The following is a 19,213-nucleotide window of genomic DNA, read 5'->3' on the forward strand; positions in this document are numbered from 1 at the left end:
TGTCCATGGGTTGTACATGTAAGTTCTTTGACTTCCGTTTCCTATACCATTCTTAAACTCTCCCCTTCTACTTTATGTCTACCAATTATGCTTATTCCCTGTACCTTTTTGCCCTATTCTCCTCCTCTCCCTCCCCACTGAAAACCCTCCATGTGATCTCCATTTCTCTGGTTCTGTTCCTGTTCTGTTTGCTTAGTTCTTGTCTTTTTTAAGGTTTAGTTGTTAGTAGTTGTGTTTGTTGTCATTTTACTCTTCATAGTTTTTGATCTTCTATTTCTTAGATAAGTCCCTTTAACATTTCATATAATAAGGGCTTGGTGATGATGAACTCCTTTAACTTGGCCCTATCTGGGAAGCACTTTATCTGCCATTCCATTCTACATGATAGCTTTGCTGGGTAGAGTAATCTTGGATGTAGGTCCTTGCCTTTCATGACTTCAAATACTTCTTTCCAGCCCCTTCTTGCCTGCAAGGTTTCATTTGAGAAATCAGTTGATAAGTCTTATGGGCACTCCTTTGTAGGTAACTGTCTCCTTTTCTCTTGCTGCTTTTAAGATTCTCTCCTTACCTTTAATCTTGGGTAATTTAACTAAGATGTGCCTTGGGGTGTTCCTCCTTGGGTCCAATTTCTTTGGGACTCTCTGGGCTTCCTGGACTTTCTGGAAGTCTATTTCCTTTGCCAGATTGCGGAAGTTTTCCTTCATTATTTGTTCAAATAAGTTTTCAACTTCTTGCTCTTGTTCTTCTCCTTCTGGCACCCTATGATTCTGATGTTGGAATGTATGAAGTTGTCCCAGAGGTTGCTAAGCCTCTCCTCATTTTTTTTGAATTCTTGTTTCTTCATTCTGTTGTGGTAGGATGTTTATTTCTTCCTTTGGTTCCAAACCACTGATTTGAGTCATGGTTTTCTTCCCTTCACTGTTGGTTCCCTGTATATTTTGTTTTACTTTACTTTGGGTAGACTTCATTTCTTCCTTCATTTTGCAACTGAGCTCAGTCAGTTCTGTGAGCATCCTGATTACCAGTGTTTTGAACTCTGCATCAGATAGGCTATTTCCCCATCACTTAGTTCTTTTTCTGGAGCCTTGATCTGTTCTTTTCTTTGAGCCACATTTCTTTGTCTCAGCACATCTGTTATGCTGTCAGGGGTGAGCCTTAGGTATTGGTCAGGGAAGGGCAACCCACTTGTTGCATTGTGGTGCTGTCTGTGGGGGAGGGGTCCAAGAGGGAACAATGCCGCATGCTTGCTCCACTCTAGCCCCACTCTCCAATGAACTCTCTTATAAGAGACTGGGAGTTTCTTCCGCCATGGCACCCCCTGTAGCAGTTTACAGCTAGCTTTGAGTCTTTAGTTTCCCTCTCAGCCAGTCTGCTGCCTCACTGAGAGTCCTCTCAGCTAGCCCCACCTGGCCCGCATGGTCTGCTGCCTTTCCACATGTCCTCTTCACTTGGCTGTCCGACTCCGGTCTCCGCCCCTCCTACTGGTCTCAGTGAATGTTTCTTTAACTCCTTGGTTGTCAGAGTTCCATGCAGTTTTATTTTCTGGCACTTTTGGTTGTTTATTGTTTTTAGGTTGGTTGCTTTCCTTCTTTTGGAAGCAGAGCATTTCTACCTACATCTCCATCTTGGCCAGAACCCCTCTGTTTCTGATTTTATGTGTTTTCATGATTTTAGGAAAACTAAACAATGTATCACTCAAGGAACACAAGGCTTTCCCCAAGTTCAAAAAGATATACACATGTATATTACCCAAACACAAAAGAGCAGCTTAGTCAAAGATGAGTGGAAAGTTTAAGTACTGTTAGAACAGAATTTATTTTCATTTCAATATATGTGCCAGTAAAATGGTCATTTTTAAAAAAAAACCAAAACCTTACCTGCTACTGAATTTGGTCGTGGCATTAGATACAAAGGAATAGACTGTACTGATTGCGATAAAACTGTTTCCAAATTCCTCTCTGGGATCTTATTCAGACTATAGGTAGAGGCCGTCATGTTTTCATCCACTCGGTACAAACAGGAATCCATGCTGGATTTTTGAGACTGCCAAGGTTTTAGGTTTCCTCCAGATCCTAATTCTTTACTGCTTTCCCCAATGTATTTTGTGCGTTCTACATTTTCAGAATAGCTTGTCAACGTAGCTAGGAAAAAAAAAAAAGAGAGAGAAATGAATTTAAAAAAAATAAACAAACCCTGGAGATTAATCTGTTTAATACTAACCAAATTCAAGACTAGATAATGGGAATATTAGTAACATTGTTTTTAAAAAGTTACTTATGAACTTTTCATTTCCACCATGAAGTTTAAATAATTGAAACCAAAATAAAAGTATATCTCACCTCTCTTATTTTTATCTTAACAATTCTATTTAAATAAACCAAACAAATTCATATATTAGTGCTAAAGGACTGACAAGGGCCTATCAATTTGAAAAATTTCAGAATTTCATCAAAAGGGAATTTGTATAATTTTCATGAATTACTGGAGAGCTTCAGAGGTCTCAAAAAGATCTTTATAGTTATACTCTTTGTATCCTATGTTTTCTCTCATTTAAATTTAATCCTGGCCCTTTATGTGCAGCAAAGAACTAGAAAAAAGAAAACAGCCCTAAGTAGAAGCTAACAAAGGAGAAAGAATCTGTCCAAATAAGGAAGCAACACAGGGCTTTCTTGTTTGTACACTTAACTGTAGCTCTAATCCTATCTAGTCCCTCAGTGAAATCAAACAAAAACTGAAAAGGCTTCTAAAACTTTATTGAGTCTTACCACTAATTATAAACAGGAATTATAAACAGGAAAATTTCCATCAACCCTAGAAATGGAAGGATTCAATATATTAAAATCTAGATTATAAAAATCTTACCAATAATTATAAATAAGAATAAAATGTCGTACCAGGAGAGTTATTATATGGTAGTTCATATTCTCTTCTTATACTTTATTTTTATTTATTTTGTTTTTAGAGACAGAGGCAGAGACAGACAGAGACAGGCAGACATAGATCAGTTACCTCTCATATGTGTCCCTACAGGGCATCAAACCCACACCCCAGGCATGTGCCCTGACCGGGAATCAAACTGACAACCTTCAACCTTTCAGATCACAGAACACTCCCACCAACTGAGTCACACAGCCAGGGCCTCTTCTTAAATTTTAAATATACATATTGCTAAAAGAAGAGACCTAAGTTCATGAGGAAATTTCCATGATTCCTTTTAGTGAAGTTTTCTCTTTGGTAATTTAAATGGAGTTCTGGTCTTTGCAGTAACAAGGGAAAAGATGAATTACAAAGGATAACATCCTGGTTGCCTTCCAGCCTTGCAGCTCTTTATGATAATATGTCTTCCCTGCATCTGTGAATTAAGTGCTGCCAACTGGTTTCTGTATTCTCACTGACATCAGAATGACCAATTCCACGGCAATGTCTCCCTGTTAACTCCACCAGAGTAGGCAGTCACCGTTATGTTCACAAAATGCCATTGGTCCCCACCTCCACTTAGTCATGAATTATCCTTTTTATATGTTGTCCCTATTACCCTTTTTATATATTGCTGGAGTCAAACTGTTAGAACTTTGTTAAGAACTTTTAGGTCTATGTTCATCACAGCCATTGGTCTTAGTTTACTTAACATGTAATGTCTTTGTCTAGTTTGGTCTCAGGGTAATGCTGGCCTCATAAAGTTTTCTGTTCACTTCAAATTCCTAGAGCAGTTTGTGTAAAAATGGTATTATTTGGTAGAATAAATGTTTGGTAGAATTTTCCTATCAAGGCACAACAAACTCAATTTGTATTTAATAGCTAAAAAGCTATTCAGGTTATCTCTTATCAAATGAGCTTTGGTAGTTTAATTTTCTGGGAATTTGTTCATTATATCTTAATTGTCAAATTTATTGGCATAAAGTTTCCATGAAAAAGTTGTTCTTTTATTATCCTTTTAATGCCTTTGCTGTCTGTAGTGATACCCCTCTCTCATTCCTGATATTGGTAATTTGCATCTTCTTTTTTTCCTGATTAACATGGCTAGAGGTTTATCAATCTTACTGATTTTTCAAAGAAACAGCTCTCAGTTTCATTGATTTTTGTCTACTGTTTTCTATTTCATTGATTTTTACTTTTTATTATTTCCTCCTTTCTGTTTACTTTGCTTTACACTTTTTTTCCAATTTTCAGGTGGAAATTTAGTTCACTAATTTTTCTAAAATAAGCATATAATGCTATAAATTTCCTCTTAAGGACTTCTTTAGCTTCATTCCACAAATTTTGATGTTTTGTTTTATCATTTAATTTAAAATATTTTCTAATTTCTACTGTGAGTTTTTGTATGTTACGTAGAAATATGCCTAATTTCTAAGTATTTGTGAAAATTTCTGATATTTTTTCTATTATCTGTTTCTAGTTTAATCACACTGTAGTCAGAGAACACAGTTTTTGTGGTTTGAATACATTTAAATTTATTGAGACTTGTTTTAAGGATCAGAATATGCTCTATCTTGGTGAATCTTCTGTGTACACCTAAAAATAATCTGTTTTCGACATTTCCTGAGTTTTGGCCAAGATGGAGGCGTAGGTAGAAATGCTTCGCTTCCTCCCACAACCAAAAGAAGGATAACGACTAATTTAAAAACAAAATACAACCAGAACTGCCAGAAAATCAAACTGCATGTAAGTCTGCCAACCAAGGAGTTAAAGAGGAAACATTCATCCAGACTGGTAGGAGGGGAGGAGATGGGCAACAGGAGCAGAGAGGTTGCGGGCAAGGCAGTGGACCTGGTGGGCGAAGTGGCAGCTGGCTGACTGGGTGGTTCCACATTTGCATGCAGGTAGGCGGGGAGGAACAACTGGGAGCAAGACAGACTGAGCAACCCAGGGTTCCAGCCCAAGAAACTAAAGTCTCAAAACCTCTGGCTGGAAAAACCTGTGGGGGTTGTGGTGGCAGGAGAAACTCCTAGTCTCACAGGAGAGTCCAGTGGAGAGGCCCACAGGGTCCTAGAATGTACCTAAACCCACCCACCCAGGAATCACCACCTGAAAAGGCCCAATTTGCTTGTGGGAAAGCGAGGAAAGTGACTGAAAGTGGGTCAAGAGCCAAGTAAGCGAAGAAGCTGCATTGTTCCTTCTCTGACCCCTCCCCCACAGACAGCACCACAATGCAACAAGTGGGTTGCCCTTCCCTGACCAATACCTAAGGCTCACCCCTGACAGCATAACAGATGTGCTGAGACAAAGAAATGTGGCTCAAAGAAAAGAACAGATCAAAGCTCCAGAAAAAGAACTAAGTGATGGGGAAATAGCCTATCTGATGCAGAGTTCAAAACACTGGTAATCAGGATGCTCACAGAACTGACTGAGCTCAGTTGCAAAATGAAGGAAGAAATGAAGTCTACCCAAAGTAAAGTAAAACAAAATATACAGGGAACCAACAGTGAAGGGAAGAAAACCATGACTCAAATCAGTGGTTTGGAACCAAAGGAAGAAATAAACATCCTACCACAACAGAATGAAGAAACAAGAATTCAAAAAAAATGAGGAGAGGCTTAGCAACCTCTGGGACAACTTCATACATTCCAACATCAGAATCATAGGGTGCCAGAAGGAGAAGAACAAGAGCAAGAAGTTGAAAACTTATTTGAACAAATAATGAAGGAAAACTTCCGCAATCTGGCAAAGGAAATAGACTTCCAGAAAGTCCAGGAAGCCCAGAGAGTCCCAAAGAAATTGGACCCAAGGAGGAACACCCCAAGGCACATCTTAGTTAAATTACCCAAGATTAAAGGTAAGGAGAGAATCTTAAAAGCAGCAAGAGAAAAGGAGACAGTTACCTACAAAGGAGTGCCCATAAGACTTATCAACTGATTTCTCAAATGAAACCTTGCAGGCAAGAAGGGGCTGGAAAGAAGTATTTGAAGTCATGAAAGGCAAGGACCTACATCCAAGATTACTCTACCCAGCAAAGCTATCATGTAGAATGGAATGGCAGATAAAGTGCTTCCCAGATAGGGCCAAGTTAAAGGAGTTCATCATCACCAAGCCCTTATTATATGAAATGTTAAAGGGACTTATCTAAGAAATAGAAGATCAAAAACTATGAAGAGTAAAATGACAACAAACACAACTACTAACAACTAAACCTTAAAAAAGACAAGAACTAAGCAAACAATTAGAACAGGAACAGAACCAGAGAAATGGAGATCACATGGAGGGTTTTCAGTGGGGAGGGAGAGGAGGAGAATAGGGCAAAAAGGTACAGGGAATAAGAAGCATAATTGGTAGGCACAAAATAGGGGGAGGTTAAGAATAGTATAGGAAATGGAGAAACCAAAGAACTTATATGTACAACCCATGGACATGAACTAAGGGGGAGGGAGGTGAATGTGGGAAGGTGGGAGAGCACAGGGCAGAGGGCAATAAAAAGGAGAACAAATTGGGAAAACTGTAATATCATAATCAATAAAATATACTTTAAAAAGAAAAGAATCTGTTCTCTGTTATTGTTGGGTGGACTTTCCTATAAATAACAATTAGGACAAGTTGCTATAGAATTGTTTAGGTCTTTTATATGCTAACTGATTTCCTAACTGTGTTACCAATTATTGAGAGCTGACTGCTGAAATCTCTGACTATGTTTGTGGATATCTCCCATTATGAAGCTCTGTTATTAGGTGCATAAACACTTAGGAATGTTATTTCTTCTTAATGAAATGACCCATTTATCATTATGAAATGACCTTCCTTTATAGGTCATCATTCTTTGTTCTGAAATTTATTTTGATATTCTTTTTCCTGAAATGGGAGAAGGAAGGAAATAATAAACACCAGTAGGATCCGCAGGGACTTAATCTTCTTTTATTAACCCCTTTAAGGCTTTTTTGGAGAGTGCCACTGGCCACCTTCTTACAGGATTGGTTGGACCTCTCTTCTCAGAACAGACCTGAGAGTATCAGAGCATCATGTTGCCAAATGAGACTGGATGCCAAAAAAGAGTACTATTAGATCTCTATGGTGCAAGGGTTGAATAGTAATGAAGTTGCCACCCTGGATATATTCACCTGCCTGTTGACTGTCTGCCTATAGTGGTCCTAGGAATGATGTGAATCATTCCCGCAGCTTGAAGCTGGGTCCCTGTTATTAATATCCCTGCTGGCTGCTCCTAGTCCTTTGTGGTAATTAGGGATACAAGTCAATGAGCGACTGTGCGCTGCTGTATATAGCCTCTCTCCTCTGACCCTGGACTTCCTTATTGCCACTGAGCCATGAGATGCAGTAGGGCTACTGGATTCATGCAGTAAGAAGAATGGGGAAAATAATGCCCTATTAGGGCTAGTACACCAAAGTGAGAAGGGAACTAGCAGAACTACCCTTCTAATTTCTCCTTCCACGGTTCAGAAACATATGGTCTCTCTCAAGATTTTCAGCAGAACCACATAATCACCTCTGCCAGCTCTGTAATTCCTTTCTTTATATTTGCTCTCCCTCCCCCTTTCATTCACTCTTCCTTCCCTGGTTTGTACTTCCTTAATAAAGTGTTAGCACATAACCTTTTGTTTCAGAATCTGTTTTCTGAGGAATCTGCACTAAGGCAGTCCTGCTGGTGAAAATATTGAGAACTATGGGCTAGATATTCTTAAAGCTAATTGAAATGTTCAAGTCATATTAAATTATATTATTTCTGCATGTGGTTAAAACTACTCACTGGAATTAAAAATTCATTTCATATATTCAGTCTTTCAGTCATAAATAGCCCTAACATAATGCTACACCAACCCAATGAGATTTTGATATATTCCATAGCATATTTTATAATTATAATTTCTAAATGTGTTCAGTGGTAGTATATAAGTATATATGTATTTATGTTATGTGTGTATATGTCTGTGTGTATTCTTCTTATCCTAATTTCTGCAAACTGATTTCACAGAATTTGACTGAAATAAAATTTCATTTGTTGTAAAGTGCGGTGCTTCAGCTGGCTGTGTAACTGTTGGCTGGAGCTCGCACAGGAGCTAGGGCCAGTAGACTGAAAGCCTGAAGAGAAACTAAATGGAAACTCCTGTTTCCTGCAGAACTTGTCTACTACACGTTAAAATACATTATTTAACTTCGTGCCTTTCATCGTTTTTTTGTTTTGTTTTGTTTTGTGTCCCAACAGAAGTTTTTATCATTAGGACTCAAGTCAGAGTTGGCTCAGATTTACTTATATATCCCAGAAATATATCCCTTTTCTCCAGATAAACTATGAACAAGTTCAACAGGCTGCAAACATGGGAATGCTACTTCTTCACAGCTCTGAGAAGGTAGTAATGGGTTTCACTATTTTCAATATTTCAAATAATTTATAAATAATAATACACTTACTGGTGACTAGGTAACTAGAACATCAAGCTTCTTTAAGCTTAGCTGGAATTATATCAAGGGTGATAGCACGAGCTTATTCAGCTTTAGCATACATATATTTGTTTGATAAATTAAAATGAGAAATAAACTCCTGAAAAATTAATACAGTGATATTAAAAACTTTTTTTCAAAAATATAAGATCTATCAACAAAAATAAAAGTCCTGATTGGTGGTGGCAAGTTTTGAGAAACTGAATTAATCTGTGGCACAAAGAATTATTCAGTGGCTATGGACCCTATTTTATTATTCAAATTACTAAATTTTATAATAAGGAAGGGCTTTATGGCATGGTGTTTCAAAGCAAAAATAAAGAAGGAAGACATCTAGTTTTCCTAGTGTGAGAAGAGTGTTGATGTCATTTTGCACCACTATTGTGCTATCTGTATAAACCAAACCTATTATTACGAAGTTCACTTGTTTTTCAAAAATGAAGCCCAAAGTATTCCTTGCCCCTTTTCAGTAGAAAAAGATTCTGCATTTCCCAAAACTTCACTCATCTCCATTTGGCTGACTCCCGTTAGTAAATATACGATAGGCAGTAAGTGTAAGAACTGAGAACCTCCATGAATGCTACTAGCCCAGTAAGAAAGGAACTGTTTCTTAACCACTTCTCTTGGTAGACAGATGTGAATTTACAGGAAGTAGAAAGTAACTTTTTTTTATCCACTCCTTCATTTACCAGGTAATACTTTTGAAGGAGTGGTTAATCAGGGACAGAGAGCTTTCATTTTGTTTACTTTTTTCCTTCCTCTACCATCTTTAAAAAGAAACATTGTATACATCGTATCTCAACAATTCAAAAGCAGATTTTTTGAGACTTGTGTTTAATTATTTTTTAAAAGGACAAAAAATGATTAACACAAAAACCAACTCACCAATGATGCCACTATCTCTGCTTTCGAGGGTGGAGGTTGGACTAGTGACAGCCCCATAGCTGCAGTCCTTGGCTGTTGCATTTGTACTGACTGGTGGGAGGGTGGAGCAGGGGCTACTGGCTGGTGGAGAGGCAGTGCTGCTAGTCAAGGTAGAACAGGGACTTATGCGCTGGGTGATGGTTGAGGTCTGAAAAATTGAAATGAAAATAAATATGATAAACTGATCAGCTGTTAAAGTAAATATATCCTATGGTAAAACATAATCTTTGATGAGAAAAAAGAAGAAAATCTACACATAGTTTTTACATTATTAGATTCTATTTGGTTTTGTTTTCCAGGATAAGAGATTCTGTGTTCTACAATTAGGTGAAACTTAAATTTAAAATGAGCAGAGACTGTGGCCAGTTTTTCAGCCTAGGAAATTTCCAATGACAAGTATTCTTTATTATTGCCATGAATTAATGAAAAAGTATTCTGAATTAGCACAAGTTGATCTTGCTGTTTCCAATCAATAAAACTTCCAAAGGCTTGGAACTCTGTCTTGTTAATAATATTCTTTGAATAGAAAAAAATACCTCAAGCTGAGGAAAAATAAGGTTCTTAATGCAAGTAAGTGGGTTTCTTTTGATACATAAGTGGCTGTCCAGAGACAATATATGAATGTAGAGAAAATGCCTTATTTTAATCGTTTAATAAAATAGATCAAACTATATTAATATAAAACTAAATTTCTCTGTAGAAACTGATTATAGACTAAGATCACTTGGTGTCCTGAGTAATTCTTACACCTGAAATTACCTCCTTTTTAAGTTTTATATGGGAAGGAATAATCACCAAAAAGATTGCTAGTAATATTATATTCTGGTTACTGAATTTAATGACAATCACTTTTCTTTAGCTCTTTCTACTCAAATAAATTACTGACATAATGAACATAAGTATATTTTTCAAATATTAAATAAATTCTATCCTTTTCAAAAAGATACATGATCAATGACAAAATTACATGAAGAACTGATGATAAATTTGACATCTTTAATTCTTAAATTTATAAAAAGCCTTCAACTTCTTTAAATATAGTCTTTCTTAATATTCGCTCTGTTAAAATAGAAGATTTACATTGAATATTTGATTGGAAAATGTGTTGATCACTAGATATGAGGGTATTAAGGCTTCTTGACTCATCCTAAAATGATTTCTACACGTACTCATCTGTGTTGAATCCAGGATTTATTTTATTTATTTTATCTTATTTTATTCTATCTTATCTTACCTTAATTTTTAGAGAGGGGAAGGGAGAGAGAGAAACATCAATGTGAGAGAAAATCGCTTGGTTGCCTCTCCTACCTTTGGTACCTGACCAGGGACCAAACTCGCAACCTAGGCACGTGCCCTGAACTGAAACTGAACCCGCAACCTTTCGGTTTATGGAACAACACTTCACCCAACTGAGCCACCCCAGCCAGGGCTTGATTTTAATTTAAATGCTATAACCAGGTCATAAAAGATACACTCAACTCAACTAAGCACAAGTGACATTCTTAGAACCCTGCAACCAAGCAAATCTTTCAATCACATCAATAATATTAGGAACTGATTTTTGTTAAAACAAGCTATCAAATCTATGTTATTTCTTTTATACTATATAATTTTTCTCCAGAGTAGGAAGGAGTTTCAATTTCTTTATAATCTCCTCTATTTTTATAAAATAATATTGACCAAGCAATGATTTTTAACTGGGCATGAGGTAGAATCACCTAAGGAATGACAAAACAAACACAGTCCCCTAAAAAATTGATAGATACTGAGCCCTGACCCACTACTTACTAAATTGGAATACTGCCTATTTAAAATATGGCATGGCAATTTCTAACCTCTTCATTCTCCATTTAAGAAACATGTGGGTAGATAAAATGAACTGTATACTAGGGTCTTTCCCATTAGTTATATATATCTATAGTAATCACACATTGAAAAGGTTTCATTTTGGTATGAATTTATTACTTCTATAGCAACTCATTTCTGTTTTTAGACAAGATTCACAATCTGTTCTTGGGAAAGTAAACTGAATAATATGCATAATATAGCCAGTTGGGAGGTCAAACCCAAACAACACAATATTTTTACTACAAGTTATTTTCTTCAAAATAAAGCAAATATCACAGATCATCTTTAAAAACTTTAAAAACAAAGCTTAAAGATCAAGCTGTTTAGGAAGCAGAAAATTATTCATGGTCTATAAATTCAAAAACAGGCCTTATATTTATTTTAGGAGGCTAGTTAATGAAATATAGACAATGCTTGTAGGCAAAGAAAGACAACATTATCTATTTCCCATGCTGTAGGCTAGAATGGATATCTAATTAAGCTACCCCACACTTCCAAAACCTTTCAGTTGTTTTCCCATTGTCCTTAGTGTTCTCCAGAAGGATCCAAAACTCCCAATCTGGTCTCTTAAAGGTTCTACAAATACACAAGGTAAAAACCTAATGATGGAATACACGAGGTACATCCCAACACCTCAGAAATGGTGCACAATACTTTCAACACTCAGTCTCTTGCAGAAAAATGAAATGCTGACTTGCCCGTACTGGATGCTGTCATTACTAGTGCTAGTCTGGGATACCATTACTCTCTAGAGTCTTCCTAAACAAAGCCATCTATCTTTTCTTTTTCTTTTTTAAGGAAATTATTGGGGTGACATTGGTCAATAAAATTTAGAGATTTCAGGTGTACAATTCTATAACACATCATCTGTACAGTGTACTGTGTGCTCACCACATCAATTCAAGTTTCATTCCATCACCACTTATCCCCCCTTTACCCTCTTCTACCTTCCCCACTCCCACTTCCCCCTGGTAATCCCCATAATGTTGTCTGTGTCTATGAAGGTTTGTTGTTGTTTTTACTTAATTCCTTCACCTTACATACCCAGCTCAGCAAGCTCCCTCCCCTCTGACATCTGTCAGTCTGTCCTCTATCGATGAGTCTGTTTCTATTGATACTTTGTTAGCTTATTTTGTTCATTAGATTCCATGTATGAGTGAAATCACATGGTACTTGTCTTTCCCTGACTGGCTTACTTCATTAGTATAATGCTCTCCAGGTCCATCCACCCTATTGCAAATGTTAAGATTTCTTTTTTAAAAAAATGGCTGAGTAGTATTCCATTGTGTAAATAAACCACAGCATTTTTATCCACTCATCTACTGATGGACATTTGGGCTGCTTCCAAATCTTGGCTATTATAAATAATGCTGCAATGAACACAGGGGTGCATATATTCTTTTAAATTAGTATTTTGGGTTTCTTTGGATAAATTCCTAGAAATGGAATTGCTGGGTCATAAGGCAGTTCCATTTTTAACTTTTTGAGGTAACTCCATACTGCTTTCCACAGTAGCTGCACCAGTCTGCATTCCCACCAACAGTGCACAAGGACTCCCTTTTCTCCACATCCTCGCCAACACTTATTTGTTGATATATTGATGGCAGCCATTCTGACAGGTGTGGGATGGTATCTCAGTGTGGTTTTAATTTGGATTTCTCTGATGATTAGTGATGTTGAGCATCTTTTCATATTTCTATTGGCTAACTGTATGGCCTCTTTGGTCAAGTGTTGATTCAGATCTTTTGCCTATTTTTTAATTGGATTGTTCATTTTTTTGGTGTTGAGTTTTGTAAGTTCTTTATAAATTTTGGACACTAATGAATATGTTCTCCCATTCAGTGGGTTGTCTTTTCATATTGTTGATGGTTTCCTTTGCTTTGCAAAAACTTTTAAATTTGATGTAGTCCCATTTATTTTTTCTCATTTTCCTCCCCTGAAGATATATATCAGAATAAAATATTGCTAAGAGAAATGTCAGAGATTTTATTGCCTTTGTTTTCTTCTAGACTTTTTATAGTTTCAAGTCTAACATTTGTCTTTAGTCCATTTGAGTTTATTCTTGTGTATGATATAAGAAGGTGGTCTAGTTTCACTTTTTGCACGTATCTGTCCAATATTCCTCGCATTATTTATTGAATACAATATCTTTACCCCATTGTATGTTTTTGCCTCCTTTGTCAAATATTAATTGACCATAATATTTCTGGGCTCTATGTTCTGTTTCACTGATTTCTATGTATGTTTTTATGCCAGTACCATGCTGGATTGATTACTATGCCCTTGTAATACAGTTTGATATCAAGTAGTGTGATGCCGCCAACTTTGCTCTTCTTTCTCAGGATTGCTGTGACTCTTCAGGTTCTTTCGTAAAATAAAATAAATTTTTTGAATATTTGTTCTAGTTCTGTGTAATATGCCATTGGTATCTTGATAGGAATTGCACTGAATATATAGATTGCTTTAGGTAGAATATGCATTCTAATAATGTTAATTTTTCCTATCCATGAACACAGGATATGCTTCCACTTATTTGTATCTTCTTCAGTGTCTTCCTTCAGTGTCTTATAATTTTCCAAATACAGGTCTTTTACATCCTTGGTTAAATTTATTCCTAGGTAATTTTTTTTTTTTGGGAGCAACTGTGAATGGGACTGTTTCCTTAGTTTCAATTTCTAATAGTTCATTATTATTATATAAAAATGCTACTGACTTCTGGATACTTATTTTGTATCCTGTTATTTTACTGAATTAATTTATCAATTTTAGTAGTTTTTGGTGTAATCTTTAGGGTTTTTTAAATGCAGTATTACATATGTCATATGCAAATAATGACAATTTTACTTCTTCTTTTCCAATTTGGATGCCTTTTATTTCTTCTTGTTTGACTGCTCTGGCTAGGACTTCCAGTACTATGTTGAATACGAGTGGTAAAAGAGGACATCCCTGTCTTGGTCCCAAACTTAAGGGAAATGTTCCTAGTTGTTAACTATTGAGTATGATGTTGGCTGTGGGTTTGTCATATATGGCCTTTATTACATTGAGGCATCTTCCCTCTAGTTCCACTTTGCTGAAAGTCTTTATCGTAAGTGGGTGCTGGATTTTATCAAATGCTTTTTCCACATCTATTGATATGCTCATGTGATTTTCATTCTTTATTTTGATTATGTGGTATATGTTTATTGATATGCAGATATTATGCCAAACTTGCATCCCAGGAATAAATCCCACTTGATCATAATGTATGATCTTTTTACTGTATTGCTGGCTCTGGTTTGCTAATATTTGTTGAAGATTTTAGCACCTATGTTCCTCAGGAATATTGGTTTATAATTTTCTTTCTTTGTAGTGTCTTTATATGGTTTTGGAAATAGGATATTGCTGACATTGTAAAATGAGTTTGGGAGTCTTCCATCCTCTTCAAGTTTTGGGAATAGTTTGAAAAAGACAGGTGTTATATCTTCTTTGAATGACTGGAAAAATTCACCTGTGAAGCAATCCAATCCAGGGCTTTGTTTGTTGGAAGCTTTTAAATTACTGCTTCAATTCACCGACTGTAATCTGTGTATTCAGATTTTTCTGATTCTTCCTGATTCAGTTTTGGAAGATTGTATGTTTCCAGGAATTTATCCATTTCTTTCAGATTGTCTAATTTGTTGACTTGTAGTTTTTTTTATATATTTTCTTACAATCCTTTATATTTCTTTGGTGTCAATTGTTACTTCTCTTTCATTTCTGATTTCATTTATTGGGATCCTCTTGCTTTTCCTAATGAGTCTAGTTAAAGGTTTGCCAATTTTGTTTATCTTTTTAAAGAACCAGTTCTTAGTTTCATCAATCTTTTGTATTGTTCTTTTTTTAACTCTGTTTCATTTATTTCTGCTCTGATCTTTATTATTTCCTTCCTTCTACTCACTTTGGGCTTTGTTATTGTTGTGTTGTTTTTCAAGTTCCTTTAAGTGTAAACTTATTGTTTATTTGAGATTTTCCTTGTTTCTTGAGATAGACCTGTAATAATATGAATTTCCCTCTTAGGACTATTTTGCTGTGTCCCATAGGTTTTGGGTTGTTGTGTTCTCATTTTTATTTTTTTTAGGCATCTTTTGATTTCTTCCTTGATCTCACTGTTAACCCATTCACTGTTTAGTAATATGTTATTTAGCTTCCATGTGTTTGTGTATTTTTCAGTTTTTTTCTTATGATTTATTTCTAGATTCATATCATCATGGTCAGAGAAGATGGTTGATAGGATTTCGACCTTTTTGAATTTATTGAGACTTGTTTTGTGTCCTAACATATGGTTTATCCTAGAAAATATTCCATGTACACTTGAAAAGAATGTACATTCTGCTGCTGTGGGATGAAATGCTCTGAAGACATCAATTAAATCTATCTGATCTAGTGTGTCATTTAAGGCCACCATTTCCTTGCTTTTCTGTCTGAAAGATCTATCCATTTATATCAATTAGGTGTTAAAATCCTTTATATGACTATTACTGTCAGTCTCTCCTTTTATGTCCATCATGATTTGCTTTCCATATTTAGGTGCTCCTATCTTGGGTGCCTAAATGTTTACAAGGGTTATATCCTCTTGTTGGGTTGTTCCCTTTACCATTATGTGGTATCTTTCTTTGTCTTTTACCATAGCCTTTGTTTTAAAGCCTATTTTATCAGATATAAGTATTGCTACCCCAGCTCTTTTCCTTTTCCATTTGCATGAAATATAAGCAATCTATCTTTGTTAGTATGCTCTTTAGCTCAGAAAAAAGTCACCAAATGAACATGACCATCTAGCTGTCAGTAATCTTACTAAGAATAGAATTTCTGATGATCAATTTAGCCACTTTCTTCTGTGGCTCTAAGACAGATTTATGGTATACTACATTCTAAGTAGGCTATTATTTATCTTTATAATTAGTGTTTTATATTTCTTTAAGGCTTTACAGTTTAAGATATTTTAATATATTACAACCAAATATTAGACATATTAGTTTTCATTTAAGAAATGTGAAAATGAAAGTAATGAAGTAATTTCCCCCAAATCACATAGTTTTTGCATATATTTATATACTAATTACACTGCATATTATTTTATACCTTTTATTTATATGGAATTTCACAGCTTATAAAGTAGTTTTCACATTCAGGATTTAACTTGATTCTCAAAACATACAGCCTACAAAGTATTTTCAGATTCATGATTTAATTTGATTCGCAAAACAATCCTATCAGGTGTTATTACATCATTTTTAAAACAATTCTTTTTTTGATTTTATTTATTTATTTTTAGAGAGAAGGGAAAGGAGGGAGAAAGAGAGGGAGAGAAACATCAGTGTGTGATTGCCTCTCAAACGCCCTCTACTGGAAACCTGGCCCATAACCCAGGCATGTGCCCTGACTGGGAATTGAACTGGTGACCCTTTGGTTTGCTGGCTGTTGCTCAATACACTGAGCCACATCAGTCAGGGCAATTTAAAAAAAAATTCTCACCTGAGAATACATTTATTGATTCAGAGAGAGAGAGGAAGGGGCATAGGTGGGGGATGGAGAGGGGAGAGAGAGACTGAGAGAGAAATGAAACATCAATGCGAGAGAGAAACATTGGTCAGTTGATTCCCACATGCAGGGTTTCAATCCTTGCAACCAGGGACTGAACACACAACATAGGTATGTGCCCTGACCAGGACTGAACTTGCAGCCTTTCAGTGTATGGGACGATGCTCCAACCAACCAAGCCACCTGGCCAGGGCTCAGGCGTTATTTCATATTACACTGGAACAGTATGGTATAGCTGTTAAGGACATAGGTTATAAAAGCAGACTGCCTGAATTTAAATATTATTTAATCACTTTCTGGCAGTGTTTCCCTTTTTTTAGTATCTAAAAATTGGAATATAAGTGGATGTCAACACATTGGGTTGTAAGGAAGCTTAAAGAAATATGTCTATTTTGCTTGTTGGCTTATTTACTCATTTACTTTCTTATTCATTCAATAAATTAATCAAAATCTGAAAGTGGCTTTTTAAAGCTTAGAACAAAATGCTTAGAAAAGATGTTTCATAGACTGAAGAAATACAGTGATGGTGGAAAATTAAGTTATATCTTCAGGCCTCAAAAGGTATTCAACAATTGGGATTGTTCTTCTTAACACACACCCAGACACACACACCCCCTGTGACATTTTTCCTTTCATGGTACAATAGGTTGATTGATCCCATGTTTCACAGAGTTGGTGACAAGCAGTTTACCTGATTTTCATCCTGTACTTCCATGTTGTATTGGTCACCTGGCTGAACTTCTGTGACTTTCTCTCCAAGAAGGAAACCCAGACGAGTCATGAGTGTGTTTGCTGCCTCATCTACAGATGGAGGGGGACCAAGTTCCTGTTCAGCATCACCTAAAACAGGAAGACATTGAAACATGAATCTTTCAAACTAAAATGACCTATTTCTGCAACTATTATTACATTTAGTTTGGTCATTTCCTTTGTTTTCACGTTCCAAATCCAAAATAACAGGGTTCTAGTCTAGAACCTGATTTTCCTATATATATGCATTATAATTTATATATAATCTACTCATATTATCCTCGATTTATTTACTTGAAATCAGTTTGAGAGAATGTTTTGGTAATTTACTGAATAGAAAAAGTTTCCCATTTCTTTCGCAGTCAGCCTTCCAATACAGTCCTTGTTTTGGGATCTAGTTCCTGGCCCAAATCACCACCTTTATTTAGTTTTTTCTTTTTCTCTTATAGTTTGTGCAAAAATTCTTTTTTATTTTGAAATCAGTTTGGACTTATAAAAAAATTTCAAGAATAATACACAGAATATTTTTTCCCTTAACCATTGGGAAGTACTGACATGATGCGCCATTATCCCCAGATAGTATGTATTTCCTATAAACATGGACATTCTCTTACACAACCACAGTACCAGCACAGAAATCGGGAAACTAACATTTTTATTACTATGATCGCGTGCACAGACCCCATTCAAATCTTTACATTTGTCCCAGTAATGCCCTTTCTAGCTAAAGGAACCAACAATTTAGGATTATGCAATGCATGTAGTTCTCTGTTTCATTTCTTTTGATCTGGAATAGTTTTTCAGTCTTTTCTTAACTTTCATGACCTTGACACTTTTGAAGATTATAGGCCAGCTGTTTTGCACAATGCCCCTCAATTTGAAATCACCCCATGTTACTTCATGATGTGATTTAGGGTATGCATTTATGGCAGGACTATCACAAAAGCACTGCTGTGTTAACGGTCATCACTTGGTTATGGCAGTGTTTGCCAGATTTCTCTATTCTAAAATTACACTTTTTCTCTTTGTAATAAATAAGTATTTTGTAGGAGAATACTTTGATACTATGTAAATATCCCCTTCTTCGACAAACTTTTAAACTAAAAAATATTTTTGTGATAAAATATACATTATAAAATTTGCCATTTTAACCATTTTTTAGTATAAAATTTAGTGAGGTTGTGCAACCATTGCCACTGTCCATTTCCAGAACTTTTTAACCTTCCCCCAAAGAAACTCTGTACCCATTAAATAATAACTGCCCATTTCCCCCCTTACGAGCCCCTAGTAACCTCTATTGTACTTTCTGTCTCTGTGAATTTGCCTAGTCTAGGTGTCTCATATAAATCAAATCATACAATATTAGTCCTTTTTATATCTAACTTATATCTCTTTATATAATGTTTTCAAGGTTAATGTTGTAGCATGTGTCCAAATTTCACTTTTTATATTTAATTCCTTTTAATGACTAAATAATATTCTATTATGTATATGTAAGACAGTTTATGTATTCATTGATGTTGGACACGTGGGTTGTTTCCACCTATCAGATCTTATGAATAATGATAGTATAAACATTGTTGTACAAGTATCAGTTTGAATCTCTCTTCAACAGATTTTGCCCACTATTTGTAGCATCCATTAATATTTCTTGGTTGAATTAATTATTACCATGCTTGCAAAAACGTGTTTTTTCTAAATCAATTACTCTTTCTGTGATGTAGTTTCTTTTATCCATCCATCCATCCATCCA

The 19,213-nt window shown here is 35.7% G+C and overlaps 1 protein-coding gene across 8 annotated transcripts in view; it reads right to left on the reverse strand.

The window, feature by feature from the left end:
- The window catches only part of TANC2 (tetratricopeptide repeat, ankyrin repeat and coiled-coil containing 2), a 308,461-nt gene that overhangs the window by 109,280 nt on the left and 179,968 nt on the right, over nt 1-19,213 (reverse strand). For all 8 annotated transcript variants that reach the window (XM_053930697.2, XM_053930694.2, XM_053930699.2 and 5 more), the window contains 3 exons: nt 17,402-17,550; nt 9,268-9,454; nt 1,878-2,141 (listed from right to left, as the gene is read on the reverse strand). In XM_053930697.2, the coding sequence (XP_053786672.1) occupies nt 1,878-2,141; nt 9,268-9,454; nt 17,402-17,550 (600 nt within the window). The remainder of the gene's footprint in view (nt 1-1,877; nt 2,142-9,267; nt 9,455-17,401; nt 17,551-19,213) is intronic.

Source organism: Desmodus rotundus, chromosome 9 (assembly GCF_022682495.2).
Source record: "Desmodus rotundus isolate HL8 chromosome 9, HLdesRot8A.1, whole genome shotgun sequence".
NCBI lineage: Eukaryota > Metazoa > Chordata > Mammalia > Chiroptera > Phyllostomidae > Desmodus > Desmodus rotundus.